Source organism: Thermobia domestica, chromosome 1, assembly GCF_964235325.1.
Source record: "Thermobia domestica chromosome 1, izTheDome1.hap1.1, whole genome shotgun sequence".
Classification (NCBI taxonomy): Eukaryota; Metazoa; Arthropoda; class Insecta; order Zygentoma; family Lepismatidae; genus Thermobia; species Thermobia domestica.
This window is the reverse complement of record NC_137454.1, coordinates 322,293,039-322,311,195: the sequence shown is the minus strand read 5'-3', so window position 1 is coordinate 322,311,195 and position 18,157 is coordinate 322,293,039. Positions and strand designations below refer to the sequence as shown.

Sequence of the window (18,157 nt, the reverse complement as noted above, 5' to 3'; positions counted from 1 at the left end):
TGCAAATTGTCCCTATAGTTAAGTTTCGTTACAATTCTCCATACTCTTTAGGAACTTCTGACGTATACTTATTTGCACTTTTGATATTTCGTAATCAACAGCTTAGAAGGTCCGTGCCCCACTCAACCGCTTTTTTCCAGGAAAATACGAAACACAATTACCTCAATTAATGTCTAGAATATCTGTGCACGATTTCAAAATTTTGGGTGGGCAATTCTGTCCCCTAAAACCATTTTTTCGCAGTAAATAAACCCGTATTCGTTTGTTTTTTGCGTATTGTCTCTACACAATGTGTCGTTCCAATTCTTAATGTCCTTTAAGCACTTCTGGCATACTGTTATTAGCACTTTTGATATTTCACGATCAAAGTTTTGGAGGAGTCTGTGTCCTACCCAAACGTTTTTCTTTTTTTTTTCAGGAAAATACGGAATCCGTATTCCCTCATTTTTTGTCTACAATATCTGTGCACAATTTCATTCATTTCGGTTCACTTCTTCCGAAACCGAAATATATATATATAGCTGCTTATGACACATTCCCAAGTATGTTAATTCACTTTGAAAATTTAAATTTATTAGTGTTAACCATTGCTTAGTTCATTTACAGTTGTATGTATCAGAACTTAACATAGTTATATACACATTATGGTCGTACATGTAATTCTTATATTCAACATAATGCATGTGGATTAAGTTGTGTAGCGTATATTCATTTTAATTTAAATAAGCTCTAACACATGGAAACTATTGAACATTGTACTGGATATAAAATTGTAGTGTCTACCATGAAAAAATATTATAATAAAAATATTTGCGAAAAAAACTTGTTTAAGAGTTTGCATTCAATTGATATAAAGAATAAGGTACCAAATATTGAACAATCCTCCACATATAATGATATCAAGTACTACGAAACTTGATATTGGCAAATTCACCATGGCGGACCTATGCACTCTTGGAGAGTAGTAGACTATTCAACGCCGTTTCTCTAAGGTATTTATTCATTAAAAAGTAAACACTAAATTATACATTACAATAAGTTCGCGGTTCAGTGTTTTTTTCTAGCTAAATTTGTTAGGTTGTTAAGGCCTATATTCCACTTCTATTGGTCAATTTTCCAGTTGGGACAAATGAGGACAATTAAGACATTGCATGGTGTTCTCGTACAATGGTATACTTTCTTCAGTGAAATCGGTGATACAGCATGTGTATACACCAATCATAATTTTTCAATAATACATAAATCGATAAATAAATGACTTCTATGTAATTTCTCGTTTCTTCTTCTTCTTCTTCTATCTGGTAGGTCAAATAGGGATGAATTGTACATAGTTCAAATCTTCGTTCTATAAGCTTTACAATGATGTACGTCATGACACTGTGTTAGTTAGGATGGTCGTAGGTCGCATGGTGTTCTCATATATGGTATATTTCCTCCATTGAAATCGGTGATACAGCCTATAAAGGTTATCCCATATTGGGTCACCTTCCTCGGCCTAGATCTCAGTGGCTGTTTTACATCTTACACACAAATATATAAGGTACGTAATAATGAATTTTTAGTTGCGTTCCTGTCCTCACAGTGTTGCCAGAAATGAAATGTTTTCTGAAAGAGTCGAGTTTTTTGTGATTTTTTTAAAAAATCTTCCTTTAGTCGGTGGGAAAAATGGGAAACAATGTTACATAGTTAGAATGTACATTCTATAAGCCTTACAAAAATGTATTATACATTGTTGTGTGTTAATTAGGAGGGGCACAGGAGGCACATAAGTCAAACTTTGCGAATAATAGTAGCGCGTGGCGGCCATGTTGGAAAATTCTCCATAGTGGCCTTACCCCACCGCGGAAAGTGGCAGACTTTTCGCCATCGTTTTCCTCAGGTATTTTTCCATAAGAACCTGTTAACAGAAATTGTATTGCAGTTATTTCCCGGTTCAACAAGAATTTGCCTAGACTATAACGTCTCTTTTGAGCACAACGTTTATATAAGAAGGTTCTATATAGTACAATCGGGTTTTAATCCAAAGCATCACACACACACCGGAAATCGGTAGCATAGTGAGAATATTTACGTTATTACTTTTACTGTTTATAATTTATTCATTCATTAATATGAAAGTTATGATTTCACCATTTCAAAATGTAGACCTATGAATGTACTTTAGTTTGTTAAAAACATACTATTTGATTTTTTAGCAATCAGAGGATACTAGTAAAATAGCGGTAATATCTAAAACTTTCGTTTCATTTATAGCATTTTCGAATGTGTAATTCATATAAGATCACTTTATTTTCTAATAGTAGTTGAGAAAGAAAGGAGTTGTAAGAGTAGTATTTAGAGGAATGTTCTTACTTTCGGCGTTAAGGTAGTAGCGAGCCACTTACTTTTAACAGAGTGAAAACGTGAAGGTCGCATCGACAACCTATGCACTCAAATTGCATGACCATTTCTTATGATGTCTGAAACATTTTAACATTTATAGAAAGTATTTTTCTATTTTATACTAGCTTGTGTTTAGAGTCACATACAGCTGTATTAATGGGAACTTTTGCAATGTATAGACCTTATTTTTGGCACGAATCATATTTTATTTTACTTTATAATTAGTTATCGAAAGCAGATTGAAGCTGTGAAATGATTGGGATTGAAGTGATCTTAATATTTTCATAGTTAGGAGATTGGATATGAAAACCCGCTGAAAATGAGAATTTAGTTTATTGAAATTGTTTTCCATACTTGTAGCAGCAATGCAGCTAAATTCTGTTACATTTGTAGAGATAAGATATGAAATGAAATGAAATCTTTGAGTTTTACTTCCCATGCTTATGCCGGCTAGGCTAAAGGAGACAATGATGATGAGAAATGAATGAAATGGTGGAATGAAGAAAGTGGAAGGAAACGGGAGAACCGCGAGAAAACCCACGAGCACGGGAGATAAGATATGAGGACCCGGTGAGCTGCTATTGACATCAGCATTGCTAAAGACATAATATCTGCATTTACGTGTCGTATTGGAGACAAGATAAAACTGAGGCTCAATGTGTGTCTTTCATGACATGTTAAACAACACCGAATTGCTTGGGTGTATAAATCGGAAGTAAATCTCAACAGGTTTTGCTGTACTCAGCATCTGGCATGAACACACCAATCATGTTACTGATTGTTATTTCTACATGATACTATTCTCAAAGAAATAGATGAATATAGAGAGTTAAAGAAGCGTTGAATATACTGTAATACCATCTATAGTTCGCTCAGTGGTCCACGCAGAAGGATTGGCTACTCCTTATTCCGCATAACCTCCCGACAACTATTGATGCAAATAATGAATTTACGGAACAGGGTTATATACAAGGTTATAAGTCCACCAGTAATGCAGATACTATATATATATACCATCATCATTCCAGTGAACCATACGTTATCGTACAACGCGAAATCAGTGTTATGATTAGAGGTTTGGAACTCTACTTCTCACAAAACCAAGGAGAGTAAACTTTACATTGCCATTGATAATAACAATACATTTCATCCCGACTGCATTTGCAGCCCTATTATGTTAGAACGTGCACTTAGCAATACGCCTTACAATAAGCACGCAAAGCTTAAATGTGGAAGTTTAAAAGCCGTTGTGATTTTGCTCGGTTTGCAAGGATAGTACACAGGTGTAATGAAGAAAAATCCTACATTTAAATTCTTTGCTTGAAGTTCCCATTCTTATTTTTTGTCATGATCAGAAATTTGGCATTCAATTGTCCATATGAACCTTGGATTTTGGGAGACTACTTGTTTGATTCTATGGTTGTCACTTACATAGACCTTGTCGAAAAATTTGCACTTGCTTAAGCAGAAACTTGGCTCCAATGTGATACTCAACACACATTTCTAACATTTGGATAGTTTGAAAGCCAAATGGCTTAACTTCAAAAATGATAAAATGGCCTTCATTCACTTCTATTATGGGTACCTTTTTAGAAAGGTGTTTGTAAACAGTAACTTATAATACAATAAACTACATAAATATGATTCTGGTTGCCAACGAGTCAATCCATTCTAAGTGCTCAAGCATGTGCCGCTCGACAATTTAAAAAAAAAAATCTATTTTTTCACGAATGTTTATCCTATATCAAGGTACTTCAAAACCACAATTAATTATTTTTACAACATCCCATGGCGACGCAGCTTTCACCACTATTTTGAGGTTTTTCGATTTGATCGTAGTCAGTGTTTACAGCGAGTGTTCACTGACATGGGAATGTAGATTAAACAAAAGGACAGCAGTCGTCAGCATGAGTTGACAGTTAAAACAAGAATAAACATGATTGTATATCATTGATATAGCGAGCAGCAAGAGGAAGGAATACTTACGGACTTTTTGTCAAATACGTATTTTGACTTACCTCGCCTTCTGCTGATAGCGGCATTCTTCACCAGTGCTGCTTGGATGTAATAAGACAGTGTTATAACTAGAGGAAAGAAACGAGCTTGAGAGCATTGACTCGACTAACCATTCATCCTACTTTATTTTACTTGACAACAACAAATTTCCAGTAGAATTTATGAACAAAACAACTCATAGAGTATGACGTCATTCCTTAATACTTTGACCCCATTCTGCTCAAAAACACAAAACGCGCATTGTTGTGTGTTATGGTATACTAAAGGACCAACTATTCCCAAAATTTCAGATTTTTTATCCAGGCCCATTGGAGATATTGAACAATGAAACATTCCAAATTGACATAATTCCCCAAATTTACGACTTTTTTCCAGGCCTTTGGGAGCAGTTACAGGTCTGTAAATTTTTGTGTATTAACTTTTGACCCCGGACTACATGCACACAAAAATTCTGATCTCTACGTCAGTTGTTTCCTCTTCCCAAACATGTCTTAGCGTCCAAAAATGTTGCTTCTGTAGACCCTGATTTCACCCCCTTCAAGTGCTTTTAGGCAAAAACGTTAAGAGATCAAAGTTTTAGCTCTGCACGAGTTGGAGACGTCCAGCAATTTTCAATTTGGTAGGACAAATACATGATGAGATATTCAAAACAACGTAAACGCCTAAAATCAAAAAAAAAAAAACTCAAAACGGCGGCAGCTGCTGCGTCGCCATGGAATGTTGTAAAAAAATAATCAATTGTGGTTTCGAAGCACTCTGATATAGGATAAACATTCATGAAAAAAAGATTTTTTGAAAAGGTCGAGCGGCAGTTTTTCTTTCTTCATGATCACTTCCCTTGGATTGACCCCAACATGAGAGAAATATGAATTATTCATGAGATATTGAAGTTCAAACTTAACTTCAGCAAAATTTCAATTTTGGAGTTATGCTACTTCGTATTCAAGCCGTCTATTTCCAAATAGATGTCTTATCTGACAATTGTGTTGCATTTAGTGGCAAACACAAGGAACGATTCCACCAGAACATCTCAGTAATTGAACAGTGATGCAAACAATAGTCCGTTTTAGTACCCAAAAATAAAAAAAAACGACTACATTTGACATTATAAAAATTTCGTAATTGAGAAGTGTAATCGGTAATTCAAAGGATTAAGGTCAGAATTGCCTGAGGGCCAATCGTCAGAGGTGACGAAATCAGATACACTGGTTCCTAAATGGGTGGGGCCCTCCCCCTGATTTATGAAGATGTATTGAATTTCTTAAGATTTTCTTAATACAAATAAAAAATACCAAACGTAATATAACAATCAGGGATTTGAGCCCCCCTAGAAATGTTTCTTCAGATGCTCATGACATTTGACGACAGACAGCGCTGTGTCGAATTTGGTCTTTGTATATGTCGATATCTTTTCGAATGTCCACTGCTGGCAACCAAACTGTGGTTCTTAAGGACTTCACAACTATATTCACCACATCATTTTGATAGTTAATGGTACGTGCGTCAACTTTACAGAAATGCAATTGTATGACACCATCAAGCATATAACATCCCCACCAAATCATCACTGAAGCTGGATAATGCCACGCTCTCTCTTTAGAATTTTGCGAACGACCTCCTGAGAACTGTGTGTATATAGTCTACCTATCATTTTGTCGGTTAAATGTTTCCTCCATAGTAAAAATCTTTTCATCTGTGAATAGGAATATTAGCGAGAATGATGTTTTGCGCATCTCTCAAGCAATCGCTTCGCTCTTGTTGTCCTTATGATATTCAAACGTGTTTAAGTCTAAGACTGGTACTTCATGGATAGACTCCAAGCTTAATGTCTTATTTAATTGTGTATTGTGTGTGTGTGTGTGTACAAGGTGAGATTTTAATTTTTCTTGCTATATTTTTCTGCTTCTTGAGCAGATTTTAAGACTTCCTTTGGCAACGTCACTAATACTTGTTTCATGTCGTCAAAATGTTCTTGATCTATTAGCGAAAAAGAATATCATAGCGGTTAATGGCTTGATACTTTTCTCGTAGCAGTTTTAAGAGACCTTGATGTAAACTTGATTTGTTACCATTATAGCGCACCATATTAATGCAGTTCTCTGACTTCCCACCACATCTTTAATAACCTATAAGAATGTAATTGCTGCCACTCGACTGGTTTGTTTTCTATTGCTCTGAGTCATGTTGTGCCCTCGGGTTGCGTCTACTAACTCCTCAAAGTCACTTGGATTTATTGTAGAGGCCTGTGAAACTAAAGATAGAATATATATGACAACACTAATTGAAGTTTGAAAAACATTTGTTGTTTCATACCAGTAGCTCCTATGACGCCTTGATCCTCCTATTTTTACTTATTGCGGGGTGTTACTGGCATGTGAAAGCAATACTTCACAGAACATCATAAACATCATAAGCAGTGCTACACATCATGAGAATAACACAATATGATTTGCTGCTCTTCTGTAGGCTACCTGTCAAAACAATGATACAGAAGAAGCAACTATGCATTACAACTATGATCCTAAAGCGACACAAAATACAGCGTTAAACCAAATTAGCAGCGCAAAATACAATCCACGCTGCGTTATCCCATTTCTGTTAAGATGGGATATCACTGCTGTTCAAAACCATCAGCATACCTATATTCATCATACAAAAATAATAATTTGCTTTAAAATCAAGGTTCAACACTATAGCGAGAATTTTTTAGTAATATCTCCAAATTAACATATTCTTAAAATACTTCATTAAAACGGTTCAATAATTCATAATAATAAAAACATACTCACTTATACGCATTAATAATATCCTTATTCAAATTTACCAGTTGTTTTTTGTAATGTGCTATATACGCTTTCCATGCCTGGACTATAGATAATGAAACCGTGTTTTTCGTTTTGAAGTAGACAGTAGAGGCTCTATAACCATCTGAAAAGTATATACTTTGGTAAGAAAACCATTATTTTCTTGTAGGTGATAATTAATTGAAGATAAAATACTAAACGATTAAATTTGTGCTGATTTGCAATATGATCCGCTTCAAAAAAACAACGGGAAAATGTATGGCAATATCAAAGTTAGAAAAGCATAGTGAGCCACATACAGAATGTTCTCGGAGGAGGTTGGAATTGTAAACTATGTAGTACATATTTGCTTGAACTTAAATAAAATTCTCCATCATAATGCGCCAATATTCTTTCGTCCAGCTAAGAATTGATGTAATCCGAGCTAGAAAATATTTTGTGTGTTTGGGCAATTTACTGAATCCATTGTTATAGTATAACTTCTAAGGAAACATCTCACAACAATTACTTTCATACAAATTGTACTTTTACGGATTTTTTTCTACACAGTACAAATGTCAAGTACTTGAAAGTTTCATGATTTTAATTCAATAGTGAAGTTACTCAGTTTTTGTCTATATTTTAAAACCTTTTGTTTTCTTTCCTGATATACTTTTCTTTTACAATAGACACCGAAAAATTAATGGAATTTTCATAATGGGTAATTCTAATGCCGTTGTAGGAATGCAATATGAACCCTAACGTCAACATGTTTTGTTAAACAATGGAGAATATGGAGAATTTTCTACCGTATACTGAAAATATTCGATATTTTGAAATCTAAATGAGTTATTTTTATAATATTATGTTTCAATAAAAGTGATCTTTGTAACCACATATATTGCCACAGTTGTTATTTGAGTTCATGTATTTTAATTATTAAGTATATTAGAAATAGTTATACTAAAACATACACCAATCTCAAATTCTAAATCACTATATTTGACGAGAAATTACTTACATTACATCGTACTTCAATTCAAAATCATGTATCAAACTGTCATGGGGATTCTTTCAATTATTATAAAACATCCCCTTGACAACCGTTTACATCATTATAGCAACGTACCCACATGCTCAAAAAAATTGCGCGTATACTGTAAATGACAATTTATCGCATTTGTTCCATTTTCCTTACGTTTATCTGTAAAATTCAGTTATTAGTATGTGGAGATAATAGAAAGCAATCCACTAAGGGAGATATTTCCAAAGAATATAATAAAATAATAAAAATACAATCAAAATACAAAATTATACTCGGTTTTGTGTATAATGGCAATCATGCTTTCGAGGGATTTGAAGTAGCAGAGCACGATTGAGAAGGGAAATTGACAATAGGCAGTGAACGAGCTGGCGGAAGGAACTGGAAAGTAGAGTAAAATATTGAATTTATTGCTTTAAACCTAGTGTCTAGATTGTCTGCTAAATATAAATTAGCTTCTGTAATCAAGATGTCGTACGAAAATATAGAAACAAACAGGTAAACTCTTATCTTAAGGTTGGAAGCGATACTCACCGTGGTTATGAGCATTATCTGTTAAGAAAAAAAAGCAAACAAAGAGTCTCTTCATGGTTAGGTGGGTAGAGTGGTGGACTAATAGTTCTTATACTATTTTGACACAAGATCGACTCACATTCCATCCCATCTCTTTTTATTTAGAAAAAACATTATAGGAAGCGTATAATTTTCATGTTAATAAGAACCGAAACAATAACGAAACAACTTACTGTATCCTTCAATCGACATATTTATTCAGGGTTAGAATTCTATTGGTAACAGCGATTATTTCAAGTTTATGGTCTTGTATGTTTACTCCTCCCCTGCCTGTTCTTGGACAGCAGACCAATTCACTTCGGATTTGTGTGAATCAGAAACAGAAAAAAGAACATACGCGACCTTCAGACTTTCCAGTTTTACCTCTTGTTCGCACCAAACATTATGTTACATTGAGTGAAATAGAATAGGTTGTTGTCATAAAAAAAAGGAGGAAAGGAAAAATCTGATGTCAAATTATTGTTGTGTGTGCTATGTTTTTTTCTTTTTAGAGTATTGACTTTCTCTTTTTGCATAATCACAAATGCAAGACATGCAATCGTAAGTCTGTATAAGGAGTAAGGAATGCTTTCGTTGAACAAAACAAAATTATACAGATCTATGTATGCGGAACACGAATGCTCCCAAAAGATAAAATGGATTTGAATGATAATGATACTATTCTTCTACATTATACAATAGCATGAAAAACTGATATTAAAATAATATAACAGGCATAAGCTTTCTTTCTAGCATGACAACGCATTAAACGTAACTCATTAAATTTTGGGTATTACAAATTATCACCTTACGTGTCGGTGTAGGCCTGTTCATTTTCACGTTCGAGTGATGTTCGAGAAGCAATTGTGGTAATAGTGCTAAAAATCTATTTTAGATTTCAATGAATACAAGTTTCACACCCCCACACATCGAAAAAGTGATTTTTCGATGTTTGTCCATCTGTTTGTCTGTCGGTTCGTCACGCTTTTACATGCACTCATGCATGTATCTGGACCGAATTCTAGATATGAGGTTTTTATAACACTTTATCGTTTCGAATTCTATATCCGGCGACACCTAAAAATAAGGGTAGATTACTGAAGCTTAAAAATTTAAAATAATTAAATTTTCTCAAAAAGAGCTGTAAAGATATTGCTTATTTTTTACATTATATATATATATATATATATATATATACATTATTATTATTAATATTAATATTAATAATAATAATAATAATAATAATAATAACTCTTCGCCGTAGTAGGAATAATTACTCTGAAAAATGGATAAGGTGTAATTTGTTGTATGAAATTACGTATTTCATACAATGTATTGTATTTCTTCGAACAATTTACCCAATCACATTTCATAAATAAATGTATCATTAATAACCTAACAATATGACACAACTCGTTCGTCATGTAAACATTCAGGAGTAGTTTACTCTTAAGGTGTTTTCTCCGACGATTTTCCCATTTTGTTCATATTTCGTAAGTAAATGCTATGTTAATAACCTAATAATATAGAATAATTCCATCATACTGAAAATCTAGAAGTGGTATATTACTTTTGGGAGTAAGTATTACCCTACGATTTTGTCCAGAACGACTCAGGCAATTCTGTTCGTATTTTATAAATAGCATATCTCGTTTGTCCTGAAAAGATCCACATGTGGATGACTCCTTTCACGATTTTCTTAGAAAGTATGTACTCAGACGCCTTTGCTCATAGTTCACATTTAAGTATTTCCTTAATAATTATAATATATGGCATAAGTTATTTCTAACGGAAATATGACCAATGTGCACTTTACTTTTGGACCTAAGTTACTTCGAACAAAGTTTTCCAAAACACATTATTTTATTCGCATTTCCCAATAAATGTTTCAGTAATAGCTGCAGCCTAACAGGAGTAAGTTTCAGATATTCGAGCGAGAAAATTCAGTGCGTTTCATCCGTACCCTTTCTCAAATATATTTTTAAATGTTACTTCTAATCACAATTTTTCTAACAAAATCGAAACTTATTTTTAAATGTGCCTTGTTGTGGCCAAATGGTTCAAGTGTATTGGTTCTGGATTTGATTTCCGGTGAGAGCTACTGTATGTTTATCCAACGTTAAAGTATAGGTGGTACATCTGTGTAGAGACAAAAATTTTTAAACAAGCCTAACCAAGCTAATCAATAATACAAAGAAAAATGAAATGAAATCTGTAAGTTTTACGTCCCACGATTATGCCTGTTAGGCTAAAGGAGACGGTGACGATGAGAGATGAGTGAAATGGTGGAATGATGAAAGTGGGAGGAAACGGGAGAACCCCGAGAAAACCCACGAGCACAGTGTTTGTCCACCACAAAGTCCACACGGCGCGAGCTGGGATCGAACCCAGGACCCCAACCACCGGAGGTGAACGCTCTACCACTGAGCCAACACGCCCCCAATAATACAAAGAAATAATACAATATTTCGAAATTACCGAAGAAACGTTAATATTAGGTATTTGCGAGTGAAATGTCCAACCGATGACTGTCAACTCCGAAGGTAAAATAAGTTAAACATACGTACAGTACCAGAATAATATGGTCTCTAGGTAAAGATATCCTAATAGGAAGTGATTGAGATACCAAAAAATGTTGTAATCGCTAGGAAACATGTTATAATACAGTGGGTGAGAGAGTTTAATACTGGAAATCATGGATAGTCTGTACCTTCGTTGAGTAGTGAAGTGCGTAGGCCTATATACAGGGTGTCCAATATACAATGCGAGCCGGAGTTTGGGAAAGTACAACTTTTTAGCCCGAAGCGATACACAAATAATGGTTATATCAAAATGAAGCTTTGTTCATGCATATATTTTAAAGTAGGAAGCAACGATTGAAGTACACTAGGAACCACACAGTGTTGCCAGATGTAATCGAAAGTGTATTTTTTTGCAAAACATGTAAATTGACTCATAACTCATACGTATGGATGTTATGTCATTAATTTTCAGTTTCTTTATTTGGAGTAGCTTGGAAACTATGAAGCAAAAGAAAGAATTTTTAATTTCCAACGATTACCAATCGGGTAAGGCCTCTGTAAGGAGGAACTAGGGAAATCGTAGTTTTCATAAATTAATACTCTGAATTGGCAACATTGCTGATGTTTCAGTGCATCAAAAGGTGTGTTAAGGATATGTCTACGTTATGCAATTCCTGAAAACAATGAAAAGAAACTTTGAAATTATCATGATAAAACTTTTACTTACATGCACTCGGCAACACTGCTACTATTACGAAACGATTTATCAGCTCTACGGCGATGCTGGAAATGCTCTGTTTGATTCAAACAGTAGTTCATACGTTTTACCATGTTGGCAGCAACTTTACGAAGAGTAGAAGTGTTGATGTTCTCAATGGCACCCCGAATGTTCATTTCGAAATCTTGTATAGTTCGAGAATATGTTCTTGTATACCTCTTGCATTAAGTAGCCCCATAGAAATGAATAGCAGTGTTGCCGGATGCACGTAAGTAAAAGTTTTATCATTATAATTTCAAAGTTTCATTTTCATTGTTTTCAGGAATTGCATAACGTAGACAGATACTTAACACACCTTTTGATGCACTCAAACATCAGCAATCTTGCCAATTCAGAGTGTTAATTTATGAAAACTACGATTTCTTTAGTTTCTCCTTACAGAGGCCTCACCCGATTAGTTATCGGTGGAAATGAAAAATTCTTTTTTCTGTTCCATAGTTTCCAAGCTACTCCAACTAAACAAACTGAAAATTAACGACAGAACATCCATACGTATGAGTTATGAGTCAATTTAGATGTTTTGCAAAAAAAAGTTGATTGAACATCTGCGGTTACATCTGGCAACACTGTGTGATTCCTAGTGTAGTTCAACCGTTTCTTAATAGTTTAAAAATATATGCGTGAACAAAGCTTCATTTTGATATAATCATTATTTGTGTATCGCTTCAGGTTCAAAAGTTGTACTATCCCAAACTCAGGGTTGCATTGTATATTGGACACCATATAGGTTTGCATCGAAATGAACATTAGAACACAATATCTTATAAACATTACTGGGGACAGACAGATTTGGAGTGTATTTCACGGGGTTCGATATTCTAACGATCCTAGCGAACTCTTCAGTCTTCCCCACTGTATACTATAAGTTAAATTCGTGGTTAATTAAAACTCTATTTGTTTAAATTTAAAACTGTAAACCGTTATTACCTGTGCTCCGCGGGCAACAATCCGTCAGTATTTTTTTGTTTTTTCTCTTTCTTTTAGCGCCATAAAATCTTTGTTCATAAATTTCTTGGTCTATGGTTTTGCATATACGTGGCGTGGACATTAAGTTTTGACTTTTACGCCATATGCATCTAGTTACAAACAAGTCAATAGAACGAACACACCAAGCTTGGAATATATTGTTTGTGTATGGAAAATCATACACGTGGCGCTGCACGGGGAGAGCCGTGTGAATGGAATCCATATATATGGCAGTCAACTTCCTAAGAAATGTATAATAATAATAATAATAATAATAATAATAATAATAATAATAATAAACAGAAAACGAAACAGTTATTTACATTATTTATTAAAGCATGTAAGTGCAATGGACTTAAGTTACTTCTCCCTCTTTCTCTTTGAAAGTAACAACCTTTAGGGTGCCAAGACATAAAAGAGGACTTGTGGCACTCACGATTTTGGGGTGGTGTGTGGTCAGCATATCGGGTCCCTTTGTTGTTAGTCCTAGCTTTCTAGATCGGATACAGTTATTCCCGGTAGAAAACAAGAAAATAGACCTTCCTATTACTATTAAAGTATATAATTACACTAATTCGCTCAATGTGATACTTGTTTGCTTAATTGTATACAGACAGCTGATGCGTGGAAGAATCGAATAAACTCGACAAATATTCTTGTAAATAATAGGTAAAAGTGCGTCACACTGTTCATTTTACTGGGCACGCCATTGTGCCGTGTTATACCAGTTGTGGCACACTGGGAAATGGGTTATGGCTTTCTAATTTTTTCCAACTATTTCAACTGCTTCAATTGAAATGAATCTACAATAATAAGAGAGTGAATTTAGTCTTTTTCGCGTGAATTTTATGTATATAAAAAACAATAATATTAGAATTTTATAGGGTAATTTGTTTTATTCAAAATTACATACTTCATGCAACTGTTTAGGTTGGAATTAGTTGAAACGAAATCTTGAGAAATGAATGAAATAGTGGAATGAAGAAAGTGGAAGAAAACGGGAAAACCCCTAGCAAACCCATGCACATGGTGTTTGTCCACCACAAAGTTCACTTGTACGAGCTGGGGTCGAACCAAAGATCCCATGCACCAAAGATGAACGCTTTATCACTGAGCCACCACGGCCTCTCTGAAATTATTTAGAGGAGAGAGGGACTACTTTATGAAAACTTGGTATCGAACACATTTGTTAAAAGAAATACCAGCTTTTTGTGAAATATTGCTTGTACTTTCTTTCAAGCTTTCCAGTGATATTTGGCTTGTATCCTAGTTGCAATCACCCAAACGCAAGCGGGCAAATTCAGTCCTACTTTAAGTTCTTTTTCATGATTAAAAAAAATAAAAGCTCTCTGGACTTAGTGCTTTGGCACAATTCCACGAATTAAAAAGGATTTGTTTACTTCTCATTTAAGTGTAGAAGGACTTAATCACTGTTGCTTTCAATATACGAAGAAAGTGTCCAACTGTCAAATGATATGCTACATAAAATGCCCTACGCAACATCATGTAGTATAGAGTCATCATTTCAAGATTGTCTAAAGAATACTTTTATTTTATCAAGAAAGGAAGAAAACAGAAAATGCTCAGTTTTAACCTAGTAGAGAATTTGCAGATTTAAGGGAAAATGCACAGAATTATTATATGTTAAATGTAGTTCTGATTAATGTAGTAAGACACTATAAATAGTTGATTGTTTGAAATATACTGGAAGTAACCAAGTCATTACCTGCTGGAAATATCGAAAGAGATACGTTAATGGTGTTAGTTGCAAACTGTTGTAGAAATGAAAAATTTAAGGAAATCTCTAAAATTCTGAAACCACATATCCAAATTGATTGATTGTTAAGTAACACTCCAATAATCTGACTAAAGCAAACAAATGTATTACTAACCTGTATTACAGTTTCAGGCATATCATTCTCATATCAAAACTACAATAGAAGTAAATCATAAATATAGGTAAATTTAAATAAATATAGGTAAAATATAGGTAAATATAGGTAGATAGGTAAACATAGTTCTGGAATACCAACTAGCTAGATGTAAATTTTGGGAAAACTCTTTTATAAGGCTTTAGATTCATTTATTTGTTTGTTTGTTCATTAGCTTCTCCCCTCACAAGTGAGGCAGATTGTAATCGGTCAAGGGTGGTTTGGAAAAATGGGGAACATCTTCCGACTCTGACTTCTGAATAATTCGTTTAGGATCAAGTCGAATCAAGGTTGCCCCACGGAAAGGTAGGAAAAGTGAGACAATCGGTCGAACACTACGCTCGAAAGCCTCCATCTCATTCAAGACTTGGATTCTGCAGGATAAATAACAAGTTTATTATTTGTAATTTTTTGGGGGTTCAAAATATTTTGCGATATACCATCGTTTTGTAAGATATTTTACGATTGTATACTATTAATCTCGAAAATTCTACTCGTAATGTAATATCCGATCATGGATTTGAAAAAGTCTAAGTTCGAACAAAAAAAAATCTCTTCATGTTTGACATGTAAGTCTCATCTTCATTATTTACCCCTAATTTATTTTATTCCTAGACAACGCAACAGGATGGTTCTAAGTGAAAACGTTCATTTAGATGGTTAAGTAAGCGGGAAATGCCTGCTGCTATTTTCTGCGGGGAGCGTTTACTAAGAGCTTCGTTGAGAAATTTTATACACCTTCAGCAAGCGATGTTTGCCTTCAAGATTTTAAAGTAACGTTGAACATTAGACCTACATACCGTTATCAATTTAATGGAAACACGCCAGATATAAGGCTACCAAAGGATAGTTAGCGATCAGCTGGTCGCGTTGTGCTAGACCACACTCTGTACTACGAGAGAAGCAGTAAAACCGCAGTGTTCAGTGATCTAAGCAGACGGTGATAGTAGGCGAGCTCTGTGATTTCGAAAGGTATTGTTGCGGTCGGTTATGTAGTCCGACCGAGACAAAGGTGGCAAGTATGTTGACTGTGTAGCGAACGACAGTGTCAAAGGGCTACAAACACAATAAAACCACACTGGTTAAGAGAAACGGAGTTCGAAGAAACCTCTCAGTAACGGGGCCCTCAGGGCAATAAAGCGGTCATCGTTCTAAATTATCATCGACTGGAGTATAAGAGACAGAACTCTAGCAGCACCTCCCAAAACTTGTCTTTACAATCACAATTTGCTGCGTTACATGGACATGGAAATACGAAGTCAGGTTGCATGGGCGAAACTGTTGATAAAGGGGAATAGCCACTTACCAAAACGTCAATCGCTCTACGAACATACAACATGGACTTCTGATGACTGAAAACATGTGATATTGTGTAATGAGTCATCATTCACCTTATTCAAAAGCACGCGTAGTGTTTATATGTGGCGGATGCCTAAGAAAACGTATGACCCGTAGTGTCTCTACCCAAAGGTGAAACGACTCTGTGATACTGTGAGGTCACAATATCGAGGTTTTCAGAGGATTCTGTGATGACACTTATCGGTGATGTCACTGCCGTGATTATGTCGCCATTCTATAGGACCATGTGTAGCCTATGGTCTAGATATTGTTGTTGCAATAACGCCATATTTTAAGCTAATAATGGGTCTATTCACACAGCTCAAGCTGTTGATGCATGGTTTGAAGAACATCAGGTTAAAGTTGGACATCTGCCTAATCAACGGATCTGAACATCCGTTTAGGATACACGAATCCGGTGCAAATTTCCGCCCACATCCTCTCTCAAGGAGCATAGTGATGCACTGTAAACGAGGTGGTGTAGTATTTTACTTGTTACCATTTACGATCTTCAAGACTCCATTTTACATCGCATTAGATCTGTTCTAAGGGCAAAGTTGGTTCAACGTTTAGTAATCCATTACGATGCACTTTTTTCAAGGTGCTTCTATTAAATTCATATAGATTTGAAGTATTACGATAGTCATCTCCATAGGTTAAAATAGTTGAAAGGAATTTGGGGGTCCGGGCCCCCAGACGAAGACGCACTAAATCGAGCAAGCCTGTCCGCTAAAAACTAAATAAAATCTTTTCATGACTACCAATCAATTGTTATAAGGAGTTATGCATTAAAATTTTCTTTTAAATTTCAACCCAACGAATTATTATTATTATTGATATTTTATTGATATTTTTAAAACATTAGAATTGCGTGCTTACGACGATTCGTGTTGGCCCCCTCCGGGTAGAAAACCTGGATACGTGGATTTGTGGTTAGTAATGAAGGACTTGAGGGAATACAAAGAAAACAAGAATATATTGTCGGTTGGTGCTTTGTTGAAAGAGTTGATGTCAAGAATTGATGTTGTGCTTGTATCGTCAGCAGAGTGTGATCGTGGCTTTAGTCAGATGAACTTTATCTTAACGAAAGTAACGAACATAATGTATATAGAAACTCTGTCGTCACTAATGTTCATCTCTATTAATGGCCCCGCTTTGGAAGATTTTCCGGCCACAAAGTATGCTGCCATGTGGATCAAAGAAGGACATCATTCCGCAAGTGACAAACCTTCACGTAGAGAAACGGGTCAGTCTTCTACACATGCAAGTAAGCTGTTTATTTCGTAGGAGATAAGAAGCCAATAAGAAAGGTAAGATTTCTTACTCTCCTATTTATGAAGTTAAGTGTTGTTTATGTAACATACTAAATTAAGCTTTAGAATATATGTTTCAAAAATACCATAGATGGAAATTTAGAGTAATCTTATTAGAGTAATCTATTTAGAGTATGGAAATCTTACCTTTCTTATTGGCTTCTTATCTCCTACGAAATAAACAGCTTACTTGCATGTGTAGAAGACTGACCCGTTTCTCTACGGGAAGGTTTGTCACTTGCGGAATGATGTCCTTCTTTGATCCACATGGCAGCATACTTTGTAGCCGGAAAATCTTCCAAAGCGGGGCCATTAATAGAGATGAACATTAGTGACGACAGAGTTTCTATATACATTCTGTTCCTTAATTTCGTTAAGATAAGGTTCATCTGACTAAAGCCACGATCACACTCTGCTGACGATACAAGCACAACATCAATTCTTGACATCAACTCTTTCAACAAAGCACCAACCGACAATATATACCCTTCTAGTTTTCTTTGTATTCCCTCAAGTCCTTCATTACTAAGGGCC

At 35.0% G+C, this 18,157-nt stretch overlaps 1 protein-coding gene across 1 annotated transcript in view; it reads right to left on the bottom strand.

Annotated features, from left to right (window-relative positions):
* LOC145680832 (venom allergen 5.01-like) overlaps nucleotides 1-18,157 on the bottom strand; it is a 112,083-nt gene that overhangs the window by 8,664 nt on the left and 85,262 nt on the right. Inside the window, exon 5 of the mRNA XM_081751936.1 lies at nucleotides 7,188-7,326. Within this exon, the coding sequence (XP_081608062.1) occupies nucleotides 7,188-7,326 (139 nt within the window). The remainder of the gene's footprint in view (nucleotides 1-7,187; nucleotides 7,327-18,157) is intronic.